The 19,640-nt window shown below is 42.0% G+C and overlaps 1 protein-coding gene across 8 annotated transcripts in view; it reads right to left on the minus strand.

Annotated features, from left to right (window-relative positions):
• The window catches only part of ppp6r3 (protein phosphatase 6, regulatory subunit 3), an 83,985-nt gene that overhangs the window by 21,320 nt on the left and 43,025 nt on the right, over positions 1-19,640 (minus strand). For 6 of the 8 annotated variants that reach the window (XM_052060846.1, XM_052060851.1, XM_052060847.1 and 3 more), the window contains 7 exons: positions 19,362-19,511; positions 16,965-17,029; positions 14,914-15,029; positions 12,455-12,540; positions 9,450-9,536; positions 6,171-6,268; positions 2,855-2,909 (listed from right to left, as the gene is read on the minus strand). In XM_052060846.1, the coding sequence (XP_051916806.1) occupies positions 2,855-2,909; positions 6,171-6,268; positions 9,450-9,536; positions 12,455-12,540; positions 14,914-15,029; positions 16,965-17,029; positions 19,362-19,511 (657 nt within the window). The remainder of the gene's footprint in view (positions 1-2,854; positions 2,910-6,170; positions 6,269-9,449; positions 9,537-12,454; positions 12,541-14,913; positions 15,030-16,964; positions 17,030-19,361; positions 19,512-19,640) is intronic. The other 2 variants (XM_052060848.1, XM_052060849.1) reach the window with 2 other exon arrangements.

Here is a 19,640-nt window from a genome sequence, read left to right on the forward strand (position 1 = left end):
TTGGAGCCATATGATAAACCAAACAGGAAGTCTGCCATTTTGAGTTTTCTTTCAAATTTTGTCCCATTTTCGGCCTTTCATAAAGGACACATTTCAAAGAACTCTTCCTAGAGCTATTGTCTGAGTGTCTTGAAACTGGGGGTGTTTTTATCTTAAGGAATTCAAGATGACAAGTGCAAGGTTTGATCGAACAATAAATTAAGCTGATTTTGATGGTCATTCGTGAAAACATACTGTATGAACCTTTGCACACATCACATCTAATCAATATTTTTTTTTGGGGGGGGGGAGACGGCTTAGTTCCACCCCACTAAAAACTTTAAATGAAACAGCTCCGATTGAATCTTTCACCAAGAACTACCAAATGTTGAAGTCACAGTTCAAGACCTATAAACTATCTCTGGGGCCCTACTCTTAACTCAACAGGAAGTCAGCCATGTTTAAATTCCTTTCAAAGTATGGTCAGGGAAGGAACAGGAAAATGGACGTGAATAAAATGAAACACGTATGACTCTGTTGTATTATTTAAAAGTGGGTTCTCCAGACAGCAAGAAGTAGGTTCCAAAGCAAGTCTCGCCAGGGCGCAATTTCACAACTCTCTTTCCTCAGGAAGCACCAGGGAAAATGGATGCATATCTGTGGCATTTTTCTTCCTTGTTTATGTGACAAGAGGGCTTGGTATCACATAAGGCTGCACCTTGCTCGTGGGCCATTTCTTGAAGATGTCTCCGCTTCCTGATGTGAAACTAAAGCCCTCTGAGAATTGAGACACCTTGTTTTTGTTGTTTCACAACCAAGGGCAAAGGTGTGAAAATGGAGTGAAGAGTTAGAAAAACTATTAAATGTATTGGAAGTGTGAAACTCGCGAAAACAGCTATTTTTGTGCCCCCCCACCTCAGCCAGACCGATTGATATCGCAAAACACAACGGAAAGCTTCAGCTGTGCTGATTGAACTATTTATGTCCTTCTGCAGCAGCTATGCATTTTAACTGCAGTTGCAGCGTTACACCACTATGGAGACGCTATACCAACATCAGTACATCGGAAAGACCCAATGCAACAACCGAAGAAGAAACACATAAAATTAATCATGTTTTTTACCTGCTACTCTGTGCTATTGATCTCCGGATTTTCCCTCGCGGATGGTACAAACAGAGGTGTGAATTTTCTGTACCTAGTACCGTGAGTAGATTCAAAAATTCTCGGACAAAGTTTTATGGACTGATTAACCTTTACCAAAGTGATGGAAAGGACAAGCTCATTAATCATCAATGTGGACAAACATGAACTGAGAGTGGAATGTTATATGCTGGTCAAGTCAGTCTTCACACTGAAAACATTTACCTGCTAAAGAGGTAACCGAAACGAACAATAACTGAAAAGAGGCTACACTAAGAACCTGGAAAAAGATCCTCTAAAATGCAAACAAAAGTTTGTTTCATATCATTTGCAGGTCTGAGATTTGCAAATTAATAAAAAAAAAATTATATATATATATATATATATATATATATATATATATATATATATATATATATATAAGAATAGTGTGTTTCGTTGAAAATTAGTAGTATATCTGATCTAAACAAATACCTGGAAATAAAATTTTAAATGGCAATTTTAGTATGTAGCCCAAATGTTTTCAGTCAACAGCAAGTATGAAGAAAATTGTGTATGGTTATTCTTGATAAAGTATTATTGTACCATGTATTGTCATCACACTAACTGCATGTTCTGCAACTTAAATGGAAGTTAACAAAAAAAGGGCACCGTTGATGACTTACTTTTTTCTTCATTGCATACTGGCTAATTATTCAGGTGTCAACTCATTGTTTACAAATATTATTTATTGGTAATTTTTTAGATATTATTTTACTTTTAAAAAAAGGTAGATTTCACTTCCATCAATAAAGTTAATATCAGATATTTACTTAAACTGTGGTGTGAAAGTGACTTCAGATTCAAGATGCGGGGTCATTCCATCCCAAATCACCCAAAAAATCTAAATATATTAACTCATTCAGTACCAGCCGATTCTAGACCAAGCCTGAAAAGACGTTTTAAAACGTCTTTGGGAGTGAATAAGTTAACCAAGTGGATATTGATGTTAATGAAAACCTGGTGTACTTGTTGATATATGCTACATCTCAAATTTTGGGTCAGTCTGAGCAGGGATTTGGGAGTTATGGCCTATCAGCTGCTAAGGGTGCAGTGTGCACTAACACAAAACTTTATCATATTAATAACACGCACACAGACATACAAATGTTTTTGTTTTGACCCCCCCGTACCCCTCGCGATCGACTTGGGACCCGTCGACGACCTCCCGGTCGATCATGATCGACATATTGGGCACCCCTTATTTGAATGATTTGGATTCCTTGTTGAATTCCCTGTCCAACATCTGTTTTGCAAATATTAACTGAGTAATTCCTGAGAGGCGGCCCGGTAGTCCAGTGGTTAGCACATCGGCTTCACAGTGCAGAGGTACCGGGTTCGATTCCAGCTCCGGCCTCCCTGTGTGGAGTTTGCATGTTCTCCCCGGGCCTGAGTGGGTTTTCTCCGGGTGCTCCGGTTTCCTTCCGGTTTTGGGTCGTAGCTCCCAAACCCCTGCTCCGATTGACCTAAAATTTGAGATTTTGTGTTGTTCCATCACGAGCAACAAGTACACCGAGTGGCATTTACATCAATATCTGCTTGGTTAAACCTACAGGATGATTTGGAATGGAATGACCCTCAACGTCTCCAGACGTCACTTCTTGACTCTTTGATACACTAAAATGGATTGACAACAACTGGAAATACATTTTGTCATCTACATTAATATTCAAAATGAATAATGATGGTACTTACACTTTCATTTGTATTGAGTGAAAAACTGATGTCTGATATTCTGTCAAAGGGAATACTGCAATGTTAAAGACAAAAATGGGTTAGTTTCGAGCTCTATATTATGTCCAATGCTTCAAAGGCAACTACAATATACAGTAACATACGAACGTTTGTGACCTTCTAAACAGTCATTTTCATATCATAACAGTAAATGATGGGAAGGAAAGAGTTGGCATGATTATGAAAAAAAGGTAAGGATTTTCACAAAACTGAAAAAAAAAGGATTTTCACAAAACAAATTGTGGTCACAAAGAAACAATTACAAGAATTTAGAGCTATTTTGACCAAAAAAAAAAAAGATGTGCCAAATCAATATTTAAGATATTTCAAGAGCCAGCATGTGAATGAAAATAGTTTTTTTTTCTCCACTTGATTACCAAAAGAACCTTGATATGAGGAACGTAAACAACACACGATGGAATACAGATTGAAGTGTTTGGATTGTGCTCGGAATGAGGTACAAATGATTCATGAAAAAGGTTCCATTGCCAATATATTTTGTATTTTAATTTTTTTTAATGTTTTTGAATATCCTATTACCAGATTTGCATATTTATTTTTTATATTATTTTAGGCTGTAAGTGAGCAGGATGCCCCATTTCAGGCTACAGTCGACTCCAGTCAGTGGATAGGGGACCGGGCGGGCCAGCTCAGCTGTTTTCTGCAGCTGAGCCATGAGCAACTATGATATCATTTTCAGTCGACAGATGGTGGTAAAATGGCTGCCAATGGAGATGGCCAAAAACGCGTGACAACATATGCAGCCGTGATCTTTTGACAGATAGTGAAATGTTCCTCAGTATAAGAAATTAATGTAGTGATGATGCGGACTATGAGCGTTTAAGAACTGAATGTGAAGTGAATATGAAACATCCGGCAAACATTTACTCATTTGCACATATGTATGTGATTTTTATTTTTATTTTTTTGGTTTTTAGTTGTAGCTTTTTCTGCTTAGCTGTGGACGAAGGTGGACGCTTTGTTCTCGGCTCCTGTCCCCCCCACCCATTATCCCATGCTTGCTTGCTGACTTTGATTATGTGCTGTCCCTTTTTCTAAAACTAGCCTGCTTATTTTTCTTCCGAAAAACAAATCATAGAATTAGCCAGCTGGACTCTCGGCACTGTGGACTTCATTCTTCCATCCCCCCTGTTCAGTACATGTAGGCTCTTGAGATTTGTTGTCTATGCCTTTGAAATGTAAGGTGCGTGTGATGAGGTTTTTTTTTTCCCTCAGGGGCAAGTCATGCTTCCATTGAAGGAGAATGGCTGAGTCATTGTTTTTTTTTTCTCCACCTCTTTTTAATTTTTTTTCTTTTCATATCTGAATATAAGGGTGCTAAACAGCAAGTCACCAAGGTTCCAGTTCTGCCGCCCTCTGTTGGTCATTGAAGTTGAGGATGAGGAGAGAGGAGCGTTGGCGAAGAGCGCCGATGCGTATTTGGAACCGTGAGTCGACGCTTGGAATTGAAATGGATTTCCATGGGACAGGAGAAGTGAACCAATCTCTTTTTTTTGTCAATGGATGCTACAGCTTCTTGTTGACTTCGAAACTTAGCTTGTAGCCGACGTGTGCACATTTTGAGCATGACATTTCTGATCCACTGGTTAAAGGACACTTTGATTCTCTCCTCTTTCATCTCAAACCTCTTCAAACAACAAAGCGTGTGACGGAAAAGTGGTTAGGACTGCACGACTGTCCGTGTTTTATGTTATGTGTTGTGTTTATTATTTTACTTTATGTTAACTGTTTTGTAAAGCGCTTTGTTACAGCTGCCGCTGTTGTGAAAGCGCTATATAAATCAGCATGTATTGTATTGTATTGTGTTGTGTTTATGTTCCTCTGAACTGGTCCTAACTGGAAAAGTAAAATACCTTATGCGTTTCGCATACTTGAACAAATTAATCAGATTCTGACGTCTCGGCAGTGTTTATTTGCTTTGTCAATGGTACAGTGCATGTCAACTTGGTGAGGACTTATTTAGTCTGTTGCTCAGCTTAATTATCTTTTATTTCGCCATAGTCGTGCATGTCAAGTCGCATATTTACGTAATCCTTCATATGGTTGGTGCAACAGAAATGTTGTCACATCTTAATTTTTTTTTTTTCTAAACGGACGTCAGTCTTGTTAAACCCCAAACTGTTTCAAGGCGAGGGACGTAAACTTTTGTTTTGCTATTAAATTATTTGCTACAATGGGAGGATCCTCCATTTCTCAATTTGAAAGAATGGCCTCTTCCACCTGCTTGGGGACAACCAATCACGTGACTGAATCCTGTACGCTCATTCACAGAATGAACATTTGAATGAGAACTTCATCATTTCCTGAACTTGCAACCAATCAATGGGCCTGCTCGTTTTGTAGAGTTTAAATACTTGATAGAGTTGATTGTATGACATAGCACAATTGACAATAATATTGAGGATGATGTATATCGCCCACCCCAAGAAGCAAGGCTGGAGGAATGGCTCTCCTCCATGGTGACGTTAGACAGCCTGGATGACCAGCTCAAAGCCACAGTCTCTGGCTGGTTCTCAGTTGTGCTCTGATTTCTTTTGTTAAATAGACCTTCATGATGATGCTGTGAACCGCTGTGAAAAGCTGTCTAAGCTTACATTGACAAAGTCACCCTTCACGAAATGTGCCCTCACAAAGTACAATTTGGGTTTCAAAATCAGCTCATTTGCAGGCACTCAAAGGCTATTTAGTGCATGCAAATGACCAAACGCATACATGGCAAACTTAAATTACATCACAGTCTCACTGTGATCTATATTAACTCATTCACTCCCAAAGACATTTTAAAAGTCTTTTCAGACTTGGTCTAGAATGGGCTGGTACTGAGTGAGTTAAACATAATAGTGGAACCAATTTATTTTGATGGAATGGGCACTTTAACATGAACGAGGAACATTTTTGGGGTACTGGACAAACAAGTGTTTTGACGGGTGTGACGATGGAACAAACATGAACAAAAATCTGAAGTATACCCATGTAGGTTTTAGAGCTATTCAGACATCAAAAATCTCATTTCTGAAGAGTACTGGGACAGCACACCATTGACTTCAAAGTGGTTGTGTAGCGCCTAAACGAATCTTAAAGAAAGTCTGGTACATGTTTTGACTTATAAAGACTGATCGGCACAATCAAATGTAATAGTTTGCCAGCACGCAGGGCAATATTCCCATATAATATGCTTGCCAGCTTTGAAATGTCTTCAGTGTCTTGTCCCATCAGTTTTATTCAATCATTTATTGATTTTTTAACATGTACTCACTCCAAAACATCATCTGGATCAGCAAACTCTTCGTCATTGAAGCCAAACTGCTCAATAAAATTGGACGTCATTTGTTGCATCTGATAATCAGAAAACGCCTAGCAAAAGCCAAGACCAATATTGATTAATGATGTACTCTCTCGAGCAGGGGTCACCCACATGGTCCGCGCCAGCCTGTTCTAAAAGTAGCACCAGTGATTGAACATTGTGATGTTGCCGGAATGTTGTTGACGTTATCATTTCAAAAAAATGTCCAAATTTTGCATTTGTATGTTTCCTACCATATCAAATCACTGTTTACATTAGTGACAAATTAGTAACATGAGGGGCCTTTTCACATACTGTCGATAATTATCATTCATTATTATTAACAAATGTGATTGGAAATCAATGTGATCAGAAGTGTGTATTAAACTGGTAGCCTTTCGCGTTAATTAGCTCTCAGCTTCAAAAAAGTTTGGTAACCCCTGCTCTCGAGCCTACACAAAGCTAGCTAGCATTTACAGAATTGGTTGAGTGCACAAAGGCCACACCCTATTTAAAAGAAGAGGACCAGTCATATGCCTGCATGATTTAGGTGTCAAAATTATTTGGCGTGCAGTTTAAGTAGGCACCATAGTCAAAATGTTTGTACAGTTTAAAAGACTGGGCTAGTGACAGAGATGTTTGGAGTCGAACAAATGACACTACAAATTGTAAAGTTGCGGCCAGACGTTTGCATAAACTCATGAATCCAATAAATATCTCGAGCCCTGTACTTTGGCCATCATTTGGGATGGTTTGTTTGGAGTGAAGGCTGGGTTGCCGTTTCCTGCTCTACATATTATATCGCAATCCTATTTCCCATTGGTGGTTGTGTGCTAGGGTTACCACAAGGGGGTGTCACTCTAGCGCGGCAGCGGTTTTCAACCATTTTTTCAATAATGTAGCCCCAGTGAAATATTTTTTCAGCCAGGTACCCTCTAACTAGCGCAAAGCAGTTCTGGATTACACCCTCCCATCCCCCGCCAAACAAAGGACTCAAAACAGAGTGCTGTGCCATCTGTCTGATGTCTTACACTGTAGAACTGCATTTGTAGTGGGTATGTCCAAACTATTTGAAAAATATAAAGATAACTAAAAGTAGAAATAAATAATTAATTACAATTAAATATGGCACAGAAAAAAATGAACAACACAAAGAGTCCTCTTTGGGATCATAGTATAGATTTGTTCTATAAAAAAACAATCAAACAAAAACGTTAAACTTCATTTTAAAAAAAGCAGAAAAAAAGCCCTTCAAATAATATTACCAGTTGCCAACACTGAATATTGTATTGTTGCACTGAACTGGGTGTTTTTGTACCGTATTTTCCAGACTATAAATGCGCTACTTTTTCCCCAAACTTTGAACCCTGTGGCATTAAATGTGATGCGGTTTATTTATGGATTTTTACTGACAGGCATCGAGCCATCAATTAGTTTGCCCATCGGTATTACATCTGATCAATCTATCAATAAAAGTGTCCGATTCCACCATCATACTGAATATTCATCAGCTATTTTAGAGCTGCAGGAGGAGCCGGCAAAGAAAGAGAGAGAGAGAGAGAGAATAAGAAAATATAGATAAATAAAACAGAAACCTGTGGCTATTAATCCAAAGCGGCTAATGTATGTACAAATTAGTATTTATGGCTAAAATTAGCTGTTGGGGCTTTTAATCAGGTGCTGTTTGTAGTCCGGAAGTTACAGCACTGAGTGAGACATTTTAGTGAGACAACCTGGACTTCAGAGGCAAACTGCTGTGAAGTACAGTCAAACCTCGGTTTTCAAACGTCTCTCTTCTCGACCAAATCGGTTTTCGACCAAAAATTTAGTTTTTTTATGCCTTGGATGACGACTGAATTTCGGTTCTCGAACAAACTGAGCACACTTGAATGCACCACTTGACTCCTCTCGCCTTCTTTACACGAGGAAGTTCACTTCCTTGGGTAGACGAGGAAGTGACGCTTCCTCGTGTCGCTTTCCATTGTGAGCAGACGTGTTCAATCAACTTTTTTTTTTTTTAAAGAGTGTGGTTTTGGTTTTCGAACAATTCGGTTTTCGAACAGCCTTCTGGAATGGATTATGGACGAAAACCGAGATTTGACTATATTCCTCTTATTTTGCATTGATGCTACTTTTTCAAAAGAATCTCACATGCTCACATTTGAGAACCACTGCGCTCATGCATAACGACTTAATATGTTTGAATGTATTTATTAAAATGGGTTGTATAAAATGTAAATTTGACACACTCTGATTTACATTTGTGTTACACAAAACAAAGAGAACCAGATTGCATGCATGCACGGAGAGATGTCAGTGTGAAAAGGGCAGCAAATGATGTTGTGCCTCGTGTGCGGGGGAGCTTTGCTTCAGGGCAACTCAACTCAACAGTAACAGGGAAGCATATGAGCACGTCTCCAACAACTAGCTGCCATTCTACATTGTGTCCACAGCGGTATTAAAGCCCACGTCCTTACAGATGAGCTTAATAAATGCATAAGTAAATAAAATCACCCAGTTGTATTTCAACTAGCAAAACATTGTATTTTGTGGTGCATTCTAACCATTTATGCTACATTTAGTTTCCTGAAACCTGAAGGAATACTGCGTAGCTGCAAACAAAGTAATCACATTGGTTGATGTGTTGATTTAAAGAAAAAAAAAGATAAAAATATCTTGCGTACATTTATTCAAACTGCCACGATAGTGATTAATGACCAAACAAAGCAAATTTTGTTATTTTTTGTCTCAATTTTATGACGGCAGGTGGAAGGAGGAGAGTATTTTGTGTTGGAGAGCAGGGAGCACTTGGAGAGACAAAGCTCCACTTGCTGCATGGTGCTTCATGCTAATTTCCAGCAGTGAGACAAGCATTTAAGGGTAAGATTGAATATCAGCCATTAAATATCAGGAAATCATTACATTTGGCTTGAGATTATGAACGACACATTTTTGGGCCTTCAAACTAAAAGGCCACTCGTAACCTTTGACTTCAGAATACTCCCCTTTATGAGGTCCAGGCCAGCAGTCCTTGCCTACTTTTCTGCGAATAATGTAATGTTGAGTGTATGTTAACGTCTGACTACAACTGATGAAAATGTAACCCCGAACAGTCAACTTGTTTTTCTGCGTGACTAAGGGCTTTGCACATGCGTGCGTGGACAGTGGAAAGTTAATTGATTTGTCTGTAAATTTCCACAGTGTGGGACAAATAAAGGATATCTTATCTTATCTTAAGAAGTAGAACCTTACTTGCTGTAGAGATGAGTCATGATGAAAGCTGCTATCTTTAAAGTCAACCTCATCATCAGTTGAGGATTGGATCTGGTGTGTTGTCACCTGCCAAGAACAAGTAATGACATTGATGAACAAGCTGTGTCCCGACAAAAAATGTGGCATCACTATTGAGTGTTCATAAACCTAAGAAAAAATCCTTCCATTTTCTATGCTCGCTTATGCTGTCATGAAAGGAATCTTTGTATCGTCTTAAGTGTTTTTGGTGAAATGCACCCGGATATTCAGACTCTGTTGCCATGACACTGTATTACCGACAAGGCTTCTGTTGACATCACGTATGAGTGAGATTACCATGATTGGCCAGCGGGAAGACAAGACAGTTTCGACAGAAAAACCAAACGCCAAGTAAATAAATATATAAACAAAGGGCTATTAAAAGGGGTACACACCCCCTTAACGGACGCTTGCTCCACCCCTCGCTAATCTTTTAAAACGGCGCTCAAGGGGGCATTGCCTGGGGGATTGCTGGGGGGTGGTCTGGCTGTGATGGACAGCAGCCCAGAAATGCATCTATTTTCCAAGTCGCTTATTCTCATGAGGGTTGAGATGGAGCCCACATCACAGCTGTCTTCGGGCAGTAGGTGGGGTTGACCCTGAATTGGATGCCAGCCAATCGCAGGGCACACATAGACGAACAACCATTCCGAGTTCAGGTGTTAACACTCACACCTATGGAAAATTTAGGGTGTTCCATTAACTTGCCATGCATGTTTTTGGAATATGGGAGGAAACTGGAGCACCCGCAGACAACCCAGCAGGTACAGGGAGAACATGCAAACGCCACACAGGTAGGAATTGAACCCCTTGCACGTTTGCACTGTGAGGCGGACGTGCTAATCAGATTTACAGCTGTAAATGACCTAAATACCGTATTTTCACGACTATAAGACGCCATTAAAAGTCTTAAATTTTCTCCAAAATGGACAGGACGCCTTATGATGCGGAGCGTCTTTTGTATGCGCTGAGTTCCAAAATCTGACTGACAGCCGACACGCTGTTTATATAGAGAAAAGGCGGAAGTGACTGTGGCCAGGCATGCGGGACAGAAGTCGGCCAATCAGGGAAGGGTGGGTGTGTATATATACATATATGGAGAGAGAGAGAGAGAGAGAGAGAGAGAGAGCCTACGAAGCTCAGTTCAAAATTCAAGCCATCGGTTATGCTTTTGGCATGCGTGCCCATCTCACAGCAGCGGTGAAAAACCAAGTCAAGCAAATGAACTCTGAGCTTGCCGTTATTCCCGGAGGCTTGACTAAAGAACTCCAACCGCTGGACATCGGCATCAACCGGGCGTTCTAAGTAAAGTTGCGAATGGCATGGGAGAAATGGATGATCGATGGCAAACACAACTTTACAAAGAGTGAGAGGCAGCGCTGGGCGAGTTACGCCACAATTTGCGAATGGATTGTGGCTGCTTGGACGAACGCGTCTGCTTGCACTGTTGTTCGAGTTTTTGGCAAAGCCGGCATCATTGCAATGCGGCCACATGGCAATGAGAGTGACTGACAACGAGAGGGAACGCGGCGTTTTTGATGGATTACGGTACTTGCACAATTGTTCAATTCTTTCTACACACACACGCGCTGCCACCATGTTTCGCTCTGTTCTTTACTTTCAAATGTGGGAAAGCTTCACACGAGAGAAATGTTGACTATGCTGTTGCTGCTCCTTCTTTCCGCTCGGCAATGCGTAGCAACTCACACTTTAGCATGTGATGCGTTCAATGACAACTGGGGTGTGCATTCCTCTGCTTCTGATACAGAGGGTGAGGACTTTGATGGATTTCTGGGTGATGATTGATCGAAAAACGTGAGAACATTGTACGATGGCTAAATAAAACACATCCGAACTCGGTTCTGCTTTCGTTGCCTTTTTAAAAACGTGTTTTTAAAAACCTTGACTACGTCAAGATTCCGCAAGTGACATCGGGATTCTCTGATGGTCATATCAGAAGACGGAAAGCCCAAATCAAATGCAATGCAGTGTTTAACCTGAAGATGGCAACGCACAGATGGTTATGGCTCCAAATTCAACATTTCAACAAACGTCCAGTATAACGTTGAAATAATGAACAGGACATGCAGACAGCATCAGTTGATACCTGTTTATACAGTTAATCAAGGAAAACAAGTTGATTTGTTGGTGACCAGCTCTTTAAATTAATTAATGACAATTTGTGTTCTTTAACCTCGTCATGACTCGTCAATTCACAGGCCCAGTGTATTGGATAAAAAAAAAAAGATTGAAATAATAAAAATCTAATCCGTTCACTTTAAATTTTTACACAATATTATCGGTCTTTGTTTGCTTCTCGGGCGGCCCGGTAACCCAGTGGTTAGCACGTCGGCTTCACAGTGCAGAGGTACCGGGTTCGATTCCAGCTCCGGCCTCCCTGTGTGGAGTTTGCATGTTCTCCCCGGGCCTGCGTGGGTTTTCTCCGGGTGCTCCGGTTTCCTCCCACATTCCAAAAACATGCGTGGCAGGCTGATTGGACACTCTAAATTGTCCCTAGGTGTGAGTGTGAGCGTGGATGGTTGTTCGTCTATGTGTGCCCTGCGATTGGCTGGCAACCGATTCAGGGTGTCCCCCGCCTACTGCCCGGAGACGGCTGGTATGGGCTCCAGCACCCCCCGCGACCCTAGTGAGGATCAAGCGGTACAGAAGATGAATGAATGAATGAATGTTTGCTTCTCATGAAGCGTTGTGTTCATGTGCTGGCTTTGTGCACATCTCTTTGGGGCTTTGCCTCCTCTTTCCATAAAACCGAGTGATGCGTCTAACTGAGTGTAATGCATAGGGTAATAATTGTGTCGCCTCCAAAAATATACAGAAAATCAACATAGTGAATAGACCACAAGGCTATGTAGGTTTACAGGGATAGCTACACACGAAAAAGTTTTTGTGCCATTGGTTGAAAGCTGCACTTGACAAGTGCACCAACTGTGCTTGTGATAACTTACCAGGTCAACAGTGTTTCTCTTGTTTGTGTCAGCCAGCTGCCCAGATATGAAGGCCTCCCATTTTTCTCTGTCCTCCACTTTAAGTGCTGTCACACACAGTCAGTTCATCTTCATATATTTCACAGGTTAATATCACATATATGTATTGACACACATATATATATATATATATATATATATATATATATAAATTCCCTGCAGGAATAATAAGGTGGCCAAAGGAAGAGATTCAGACCATGGACGTTAAGACCCGAAAGCTCCGAACCATGCATGGAGGGTTCCATCCCAAATCCAGAACCCTGAGACTGTACGCGAGCCGAAAGGAAGGAGGCCGGGGACTAGTGAGTGTGAGAGCCATTGTCCAGGATGAAACATCCAAGCTCCATGATTACATCAAGGAGAAGGCTCCAACGGATGACGTACTAAGAGAATGTCTCAGACAATGGGGAACAGAGGATGAGGCGCTGGAAGAGGGACCATCATGGGAGGACAAGCCCCTACACGGGATGTACCACCAGACCATAACTGAAGTGGCTGATCTCAAGAAGTCCTATCAGTGGCTAGAGAGGGCTGGCCTGAAGGACAGCACAGAGGCACTCATCCTGGCTGCTCTGGAGCAGGCCTTGAGCACCAGAGCCATCGAGGCCCAGATATACCACACCAGACAAGACCCAAGGTGTAGGTTGTGCAAAGAGGCACCTGAGACGATCCAACACATAACTGCAGGGTGTAAGATGCTGGCAGGGAAAGCCTACATGGAACGCCATAACCAGGTGGCTGGCATAGTCTAGGAAACATCTGTGCCGAGTATGGACTGGAAACCCCAAGGTCAAAATGGGAAACAACTCCGAAGGTGGTGGAGAATGACCGAGTGAAGATCCTGTGGGACTTACAGATCCAGACTGACAAGATGGTAATGGCGAACCGACCAGATATCGTGATCATAGATAAAGGGCAGAGGAAAGCCGTTGTCGTGGATGTAGCGGTCCCAGGTGATGGAAACATCAGAAAGAAGGAACACGAGAAACTCGAGAAATACCAAGGGCTCAGAGAGGAGCTGGAGAGAGCCTGGAAGGTAAAGGTGCCCGTGGTGGTCGGAGCACTTGGGGCAGTGACCCCCAAACTCGATGAGTGGTTGCAACAGATCCCGGGAACAACATCAGACATCTCAGTCCAGAAATGTGCAGTGCTGGGAACAGCAAGGATACTGCGCAGAACCCTCAAGCTTTCTGGCCTCTAGTGGAGGACCCGAGCTGAGTGAGGGACGGACACCACCCGAGGGGTGAGATGGAACCTGGATTCTCTTTCTTGACGGTCATCAGGATATTGGTGGTAAAGGGAGCGAACAGCCTGTATAAGGGGGTTGGGTACCCCATACTCCCGAAGCCCCCCCTACTTAACTCCCCAAGGTGCACGGTCCAACGCCTTCTCCAAGTCCAGAAAGCACATGTAGACTGGTTGGGTGAGGACCTTGCTGAAGGTGTAGAGCAGGTCCACTGTTCCACAGGCAGGACAAAAAACACACTGCTCCTCCTGAATCTGAGGCTCAACTACCCGACAAATCCTCCTCTCTACCACATCTGAATAGACCTTACTAGGGAGGCTGAGGAGTGTACTGTCTGTAGTCGGAACACACCCTCCGGTGCCCCTTTTTAAAAAGAGGGACCACCACCCCAGTCTGCTAATCCAGAGGCACTCCTCCCGATGCTGCAGAGGTGTGTCAACCAGGACAGCCTCACAACATCCAGAGCCTTGAGGAACTCTCCACCAGTGGGGCTTTGCCATGGAGGAGCGTTTTAACCACATCGGTGACTTCAACCCCAGAAATGGGAGAGCCAACGTGAGAGTCCTCAGATTCTGCTTCCTTAGGAAGGTATGTTGGTGGAGTTGAGGAGGTCTTCCAAGTTCAGTCAAACCTCCGTTTTCGAACATCTCTGTTATCGACCAAATCAGATTTCAACCAGAAAATTTGAGATTTTTACGCCTCAGATTATGACCAAAACTCGATTTTCGACCAAACTGAGCAAACCCGAATACGCTACTCGACTCCTCTCGCCTTCCTTACACGAGGAAGTGACGCTTACCCGTGTCGCGTTCATTGTGAGCAGACGTGTTTGTTGTGATTTATGCAAATCTGACTGTTTTTTAAAAAATATTTCTGCATAATGTATTTGCCCCTAATCATGGGCTAATAAAATCGTTTTGGATTTCGAACAAATCGCTTTTCGAACAGCCTTCTGCAACGGATTAGGGACGAAAACCGAGGTATGACTGTTTTCTCCCCACCAACTCACAATGTCACGAGTCGATGCCGAGCCGCGCCCCATCCCCACTGTACACAGTGTTAATGGTGCAAATATCATTTCACTGTGCATTTGAGAATTCTACATGCACAGAACAAATTATTAGTAATTTTTAAGACTTAATACGGATGCGATGCAGATGTAATGTGTTCTTACCAGCGATGAGCTGTTGTATCTGTAATCCGTTAGGGCCTTTGTCACAGTTATGAAGTATTGAATTTGCTATTCTTGTGAGGTGACCCATGTAACCTCGCCGCCGACCGCCTTCAAGCCTAAAAAAAAATAAAAAAATTTAAAGGCACCAAAAATTTTGAGCATACACAGCACCCAAAACCAGCTTTTTGACCTTTTAGTTTTCTTGTTTATTTTGAAATAACTTGTATAACGTTGAGTGCCCAGAAAGCTGCTTCTTCTTGCCCTCCTCCCAAATAACACAATATCACGTGCTCAATAAATCGAGTGTCTTCTCAAACACCTTCTCCACCAAAAATGATTTATGACATATTCGTATCTTCAGCCGCCTTAACATTTTTCTGTGCTCAGACCATGACAGCCACGGTTCTGACCTACCGTATTTTCACGACTATAAGGCGCCATTAAAAGTCTTAAATTTTCTCCAAAATGGACAGGACGCCTTATGGTGCGGAGCGTCCGTTATATGCGCTGAGTTCCAAAATCTGACTGACAGCCGACACGCTGTTTATATAGAGAAAAGGCGGAAGTGACTGTGGCCAGGCATGCGGGAAAGAAGTCGGCCAAGGGACGCCCCAAGCAGGTACCAACACCTGTATAGAGTGTGGCTATGTGCATTGTTGCAAAACAACTTCGGTTTTGGTTTCTAAGAACACCCGAAAATAAATTCGACAAAGAGACACGCCTACGAAGCTCAGTTCAAACTTCAAGCCATCGGTTATGCTTTTGGCATGCGTGCCCATCTCACAGCAGCGGTGAAAAATCAAGTAAAGCAAAAGAACTCTGAGCTTGCCGTTATTCCCGGAGGCTTGACTAAAGAACTCCAACCGCTGGACATCGGCATCAACCGGGCGTTCAAAGTAAAGTTGTGAACGGCATGGGAACAATGGATGATCGATGGCAAACACAACTTTACAAAGAGTGAGAGGCACCGCTGGGCGAGTTGCGCCACAATTTGCGAATGGATTGTGGCTGCTTGGACGAACGTGTCTGCTTGCACTGTTGTTCGCGTTTTTGGCAAAGCCGGCATCATTTCTGTGGAGCCACATGGCAATGAGTGTGACTCTGACAAAGAGAGAGAACCCGGCATTTTTGATGGATTACCGGTACTTGCACAATTGTTCAATTCTGATACAGAGGATGAGGACTTTGATGGATTTCTGGGGGATGATTGATCAAAAAACGTGAGTACATTGTACGATGGCTAAATAAAATACAACAGAACTCAGTTTTGCTTCCGTTGCCTTTTGGAAAACGTGTTTTTAGCTTGTATCTGTATGTCTTGGCATGCTCCCGTATGCTTCAAGCTAACGTGTTTTTAGCGTGCGCGCATGCATGCCGTATGTTAAAGCTGGCGTATGTTTTACCACTTTAAAACTGCGCCCAATGATACAGTGCGTTTTGTCTATGTGTAAAATACAGAAATAGCACCCATTAATGAGACTGCGCCCAACCATACAGTGTGCCGAATGGTCGTGAAAACACGGTACTCTATTTTATACACACCTGTTCACTGAGCAATGAAAACTAAGGCACACATTGCAAATCCAACTCTGAACTCTTCGATGGGAACTCAGGAAATGATTGGGACGGGTGCTGCAATTTAACTTTTGTTGTAGGCACTGCAAAGCACACACCAGACTCCTGTGCAACAGTGTGTTTTTGTTTTTGCATTTGTCCCAGTCCAATAGGCCAAATAAAATAAATAAATTGCAATAGGAATAGCAATATCCTTTCCTTAACACAACAACAGTAAGGGAAAATAGAAAACACAAGTAGAAAAGTGAAGTAGAAACCATTTTCCATTCAAAAAAGTCCACTCAGTCAATACATTTTGAACATTTATATGAGCAACCCATCAAGCACATATATGCCTATCTTCGGTAACGTTTAAAAAAAATAAATAAAATCAATACCTGTACTTCACAGGCAACGTTTTAATCGTCAAAAAATATTTTAGCAACCTACTTCAAACGAATGCACCTCAAGGGGAAAAAAAAAGAAGAAATACTCACTGCTCCTTTTCATTAGTGTTCCAAGCATCAACAATTCTCTGGATGAAATGGCATTTTTGAAACAACTGTTGGAGGGAATTACACACACAAAAAAAAATGTTAATTTTCAAATATTAAAATAATGAATAGCGTAATAACTTTTTAGTAACGAAATAGGAATCAGTTAAAATCCATAATACATATAAATTATATTTTAAGTATCCTATAAAGGGCAAACTTAAGACATTGCACAGATTCCTGTGAAGCGATTTTATTTCTGTCAAGATCACATTTCATTGTTAGCTATAACCTGCACAATTAATTTGAAATGAAACAAAAAGCTTATCCCACCCAACACACACCCACACACTTATCTTTCAGTGTTTGCATTTAATCATTAAGAAAATGGAATGTTTGACCTGAAAATAAAAATGAGCTGCCTGTTAACAGAGCTACCCAAAATAGACTAAAAGCTAAAACTAAATCAAGAGATGTTTTAACACGTGTTTCTATATTTAAGATGTGCACACAGCAACCAGCTGATCGTTGTGCCGCGCGAGAGATTTCTTTCCTTTCAATGGACTGTTCAAGTTCTAGGACACATGGGAAAACTTTTTTTTTTAATTACTTCATGGTCTCATTATTATATCATAAAATTAAGATGGGTTAAAATTGGGTGAACAATGGTTTGTTTGCTTTCAATGCAGACAGAAGACTTTTTTTTTGTACTACAGTGCACTCCGCTTAATAGAACACCATTGGGCCGAAGCGCTTCTGTTCTACTAAGCGGAGTTTCTATTAACCGGAGACACTTTATTAGGTACACCTTCAGACACGTCGACGACCAAGTTATGCACGCAGAAAAACCCCTGCTGACGAGTTAGAAGAGATAATTCAACTGTGGACGTCCATATCTTTAATCAAACAACAACTTTAATCAACTTCAGTCAAACATCTCAAATCACGAGAAAAATTTCGTTACTTTTGTCTGGAAACAGGAGTCCGTAATTTTGCGGTTGACTTCCCTCTCAATGCGCTGGATAAGAGGGAAGTCCTGGAAACCGCGGGCGTACCTTCTGAGAATCCGGCAATGCATCGTATCGTCTGAGTATGTCCTTCTTATCCGCAGGTGATAGCCCTCGTCTCTTGAATGAAGTTGAAGCCATTGTGACGTGCGTGTGTCTATGTGTGGAGTGACGCGTGCTACCTGTTACTGTATACGGCTAGAACTACCGCGTTTTCTCGCGATAGTGGTACAGTATCGCGATAGCTACACTTCGTCTCTCTCTCGTCTCTTGAATGAAGTTGAAGCCATTGTGACGTGCGTGTGTCTATGTGTGGAGTGACGCGTGCTACCTGTTACTGTATACGGCTAGAACTACCGCGTTTTCTCGCGATAGTGGTACAGTATCGCGATAGCTACACTTCGAAAACCACTAGTTTACAATGTTCATTGCTTACGGCCTGTTCTATTAAGCGGAGATCTGTTCTACTAAGCGGAGTATCTTTATAGGAAATTGCATTAGGCAAATCCGTTCCAGAGCCTTTTGCTCTATTAAGCGGATTACTCTATTAACCGGTGTTCTATTAAGCGGAGTGCACTGTACTACTCTTTTGCACTCTGCCAATACCATCCATCCATGTATCCATTTTCTAATCTGCCGATACTCAGGAGGGTCGCTGGAGCCTAGTCCAGCTGTCGTGCAGTAGCCAATCGCAGCCAATCTCACCACAATGCTCACCAATAACTACAACAAAGCAGTCAACAATTCTCAGCAGAGAAGTGGAGCCTGGCAACGCATTCTTTTTTTTTTTTTTTAGAAGACTTTTTGAGCTTGTGAGTGGAGGTGATTTCTTTTTAACATATTCATTCATTCATCTTCCTAACCACTTGATCCTCACTAGGGTCACGGGGGGTGCTGGAGCCTATCCCAGCTGTCTCCGGGCAGTAGGCGGGGGACACCCTGAATTGGTTGCCAGCCAATCGCAGGGCGCACAGAGACGAACAACCATCCACGCTCACACTCACACCTCGGGACAATTTAGAGTGTTCAATCAGCCTGCCATGCATATTTTTGGAATGTGGGAGGAAACCGGAGCACCCGGAGAAAACCCACGCAGGGCCGGGGAGAACATGCAAACTCCACACAGGGAGGCCGGAGCTGGCCGGTACCTCTGCACTGTGAAGCCGACGTGCTAACCGCTGGACTACCGGGCCGCCTTTTTTAACATATCACCAAACCAAATAAATACCCCACGAGAGTTGAAAAGATCACAGTTGATGGGTGCGGGGGCACCCCAGAGACTATTTGTATTCAAGCCATTCTAACGTAACTGTTTCATAATCTGTGCCCTTTCAGGCCATATCACGCAGCCCCACTAGACAGCCGGCCAATGTATCATGTATTTGAATCTTACATGTCTGACGAGGATGCTCTCTCTGGCATTTCCTTGTTCTGTGTCGAGCTGGACTTCAGTGGTAAAAGGTGGCATGACCAGAATCACAGCTGTACAAATTTCCACCTGGATGTGGAGGAAGTTGTTCCAGATGTATTTGAAAAACATATCCTGTGAAAAATAACATAGTGCCCTAGTTATCACCCAATATAGTTGTATTTGTTTATATTTATATATTTATGTCTTTATGGATTTTTTATGCAGTTCAATTTCGCTGCCCTTATTTTTAGCTCTGCATTG

The sequence above is a fragment of the Hippocampus zosterae genome, chromosome 3, assembly GCF_025434085.1.
Source record: "Hippocampus zosterae strain Florida chromosome 3, ASM2543408v3, whole genome shotgun sequence".
Classification (NCBI taxonomy): domain Eukaryota; kingdom Metazoa; phylum Chordata; class Actinopteri; order Syngnathiformes; family Syngnathidae; genus Hippocampus; species Hippocampus zosterae.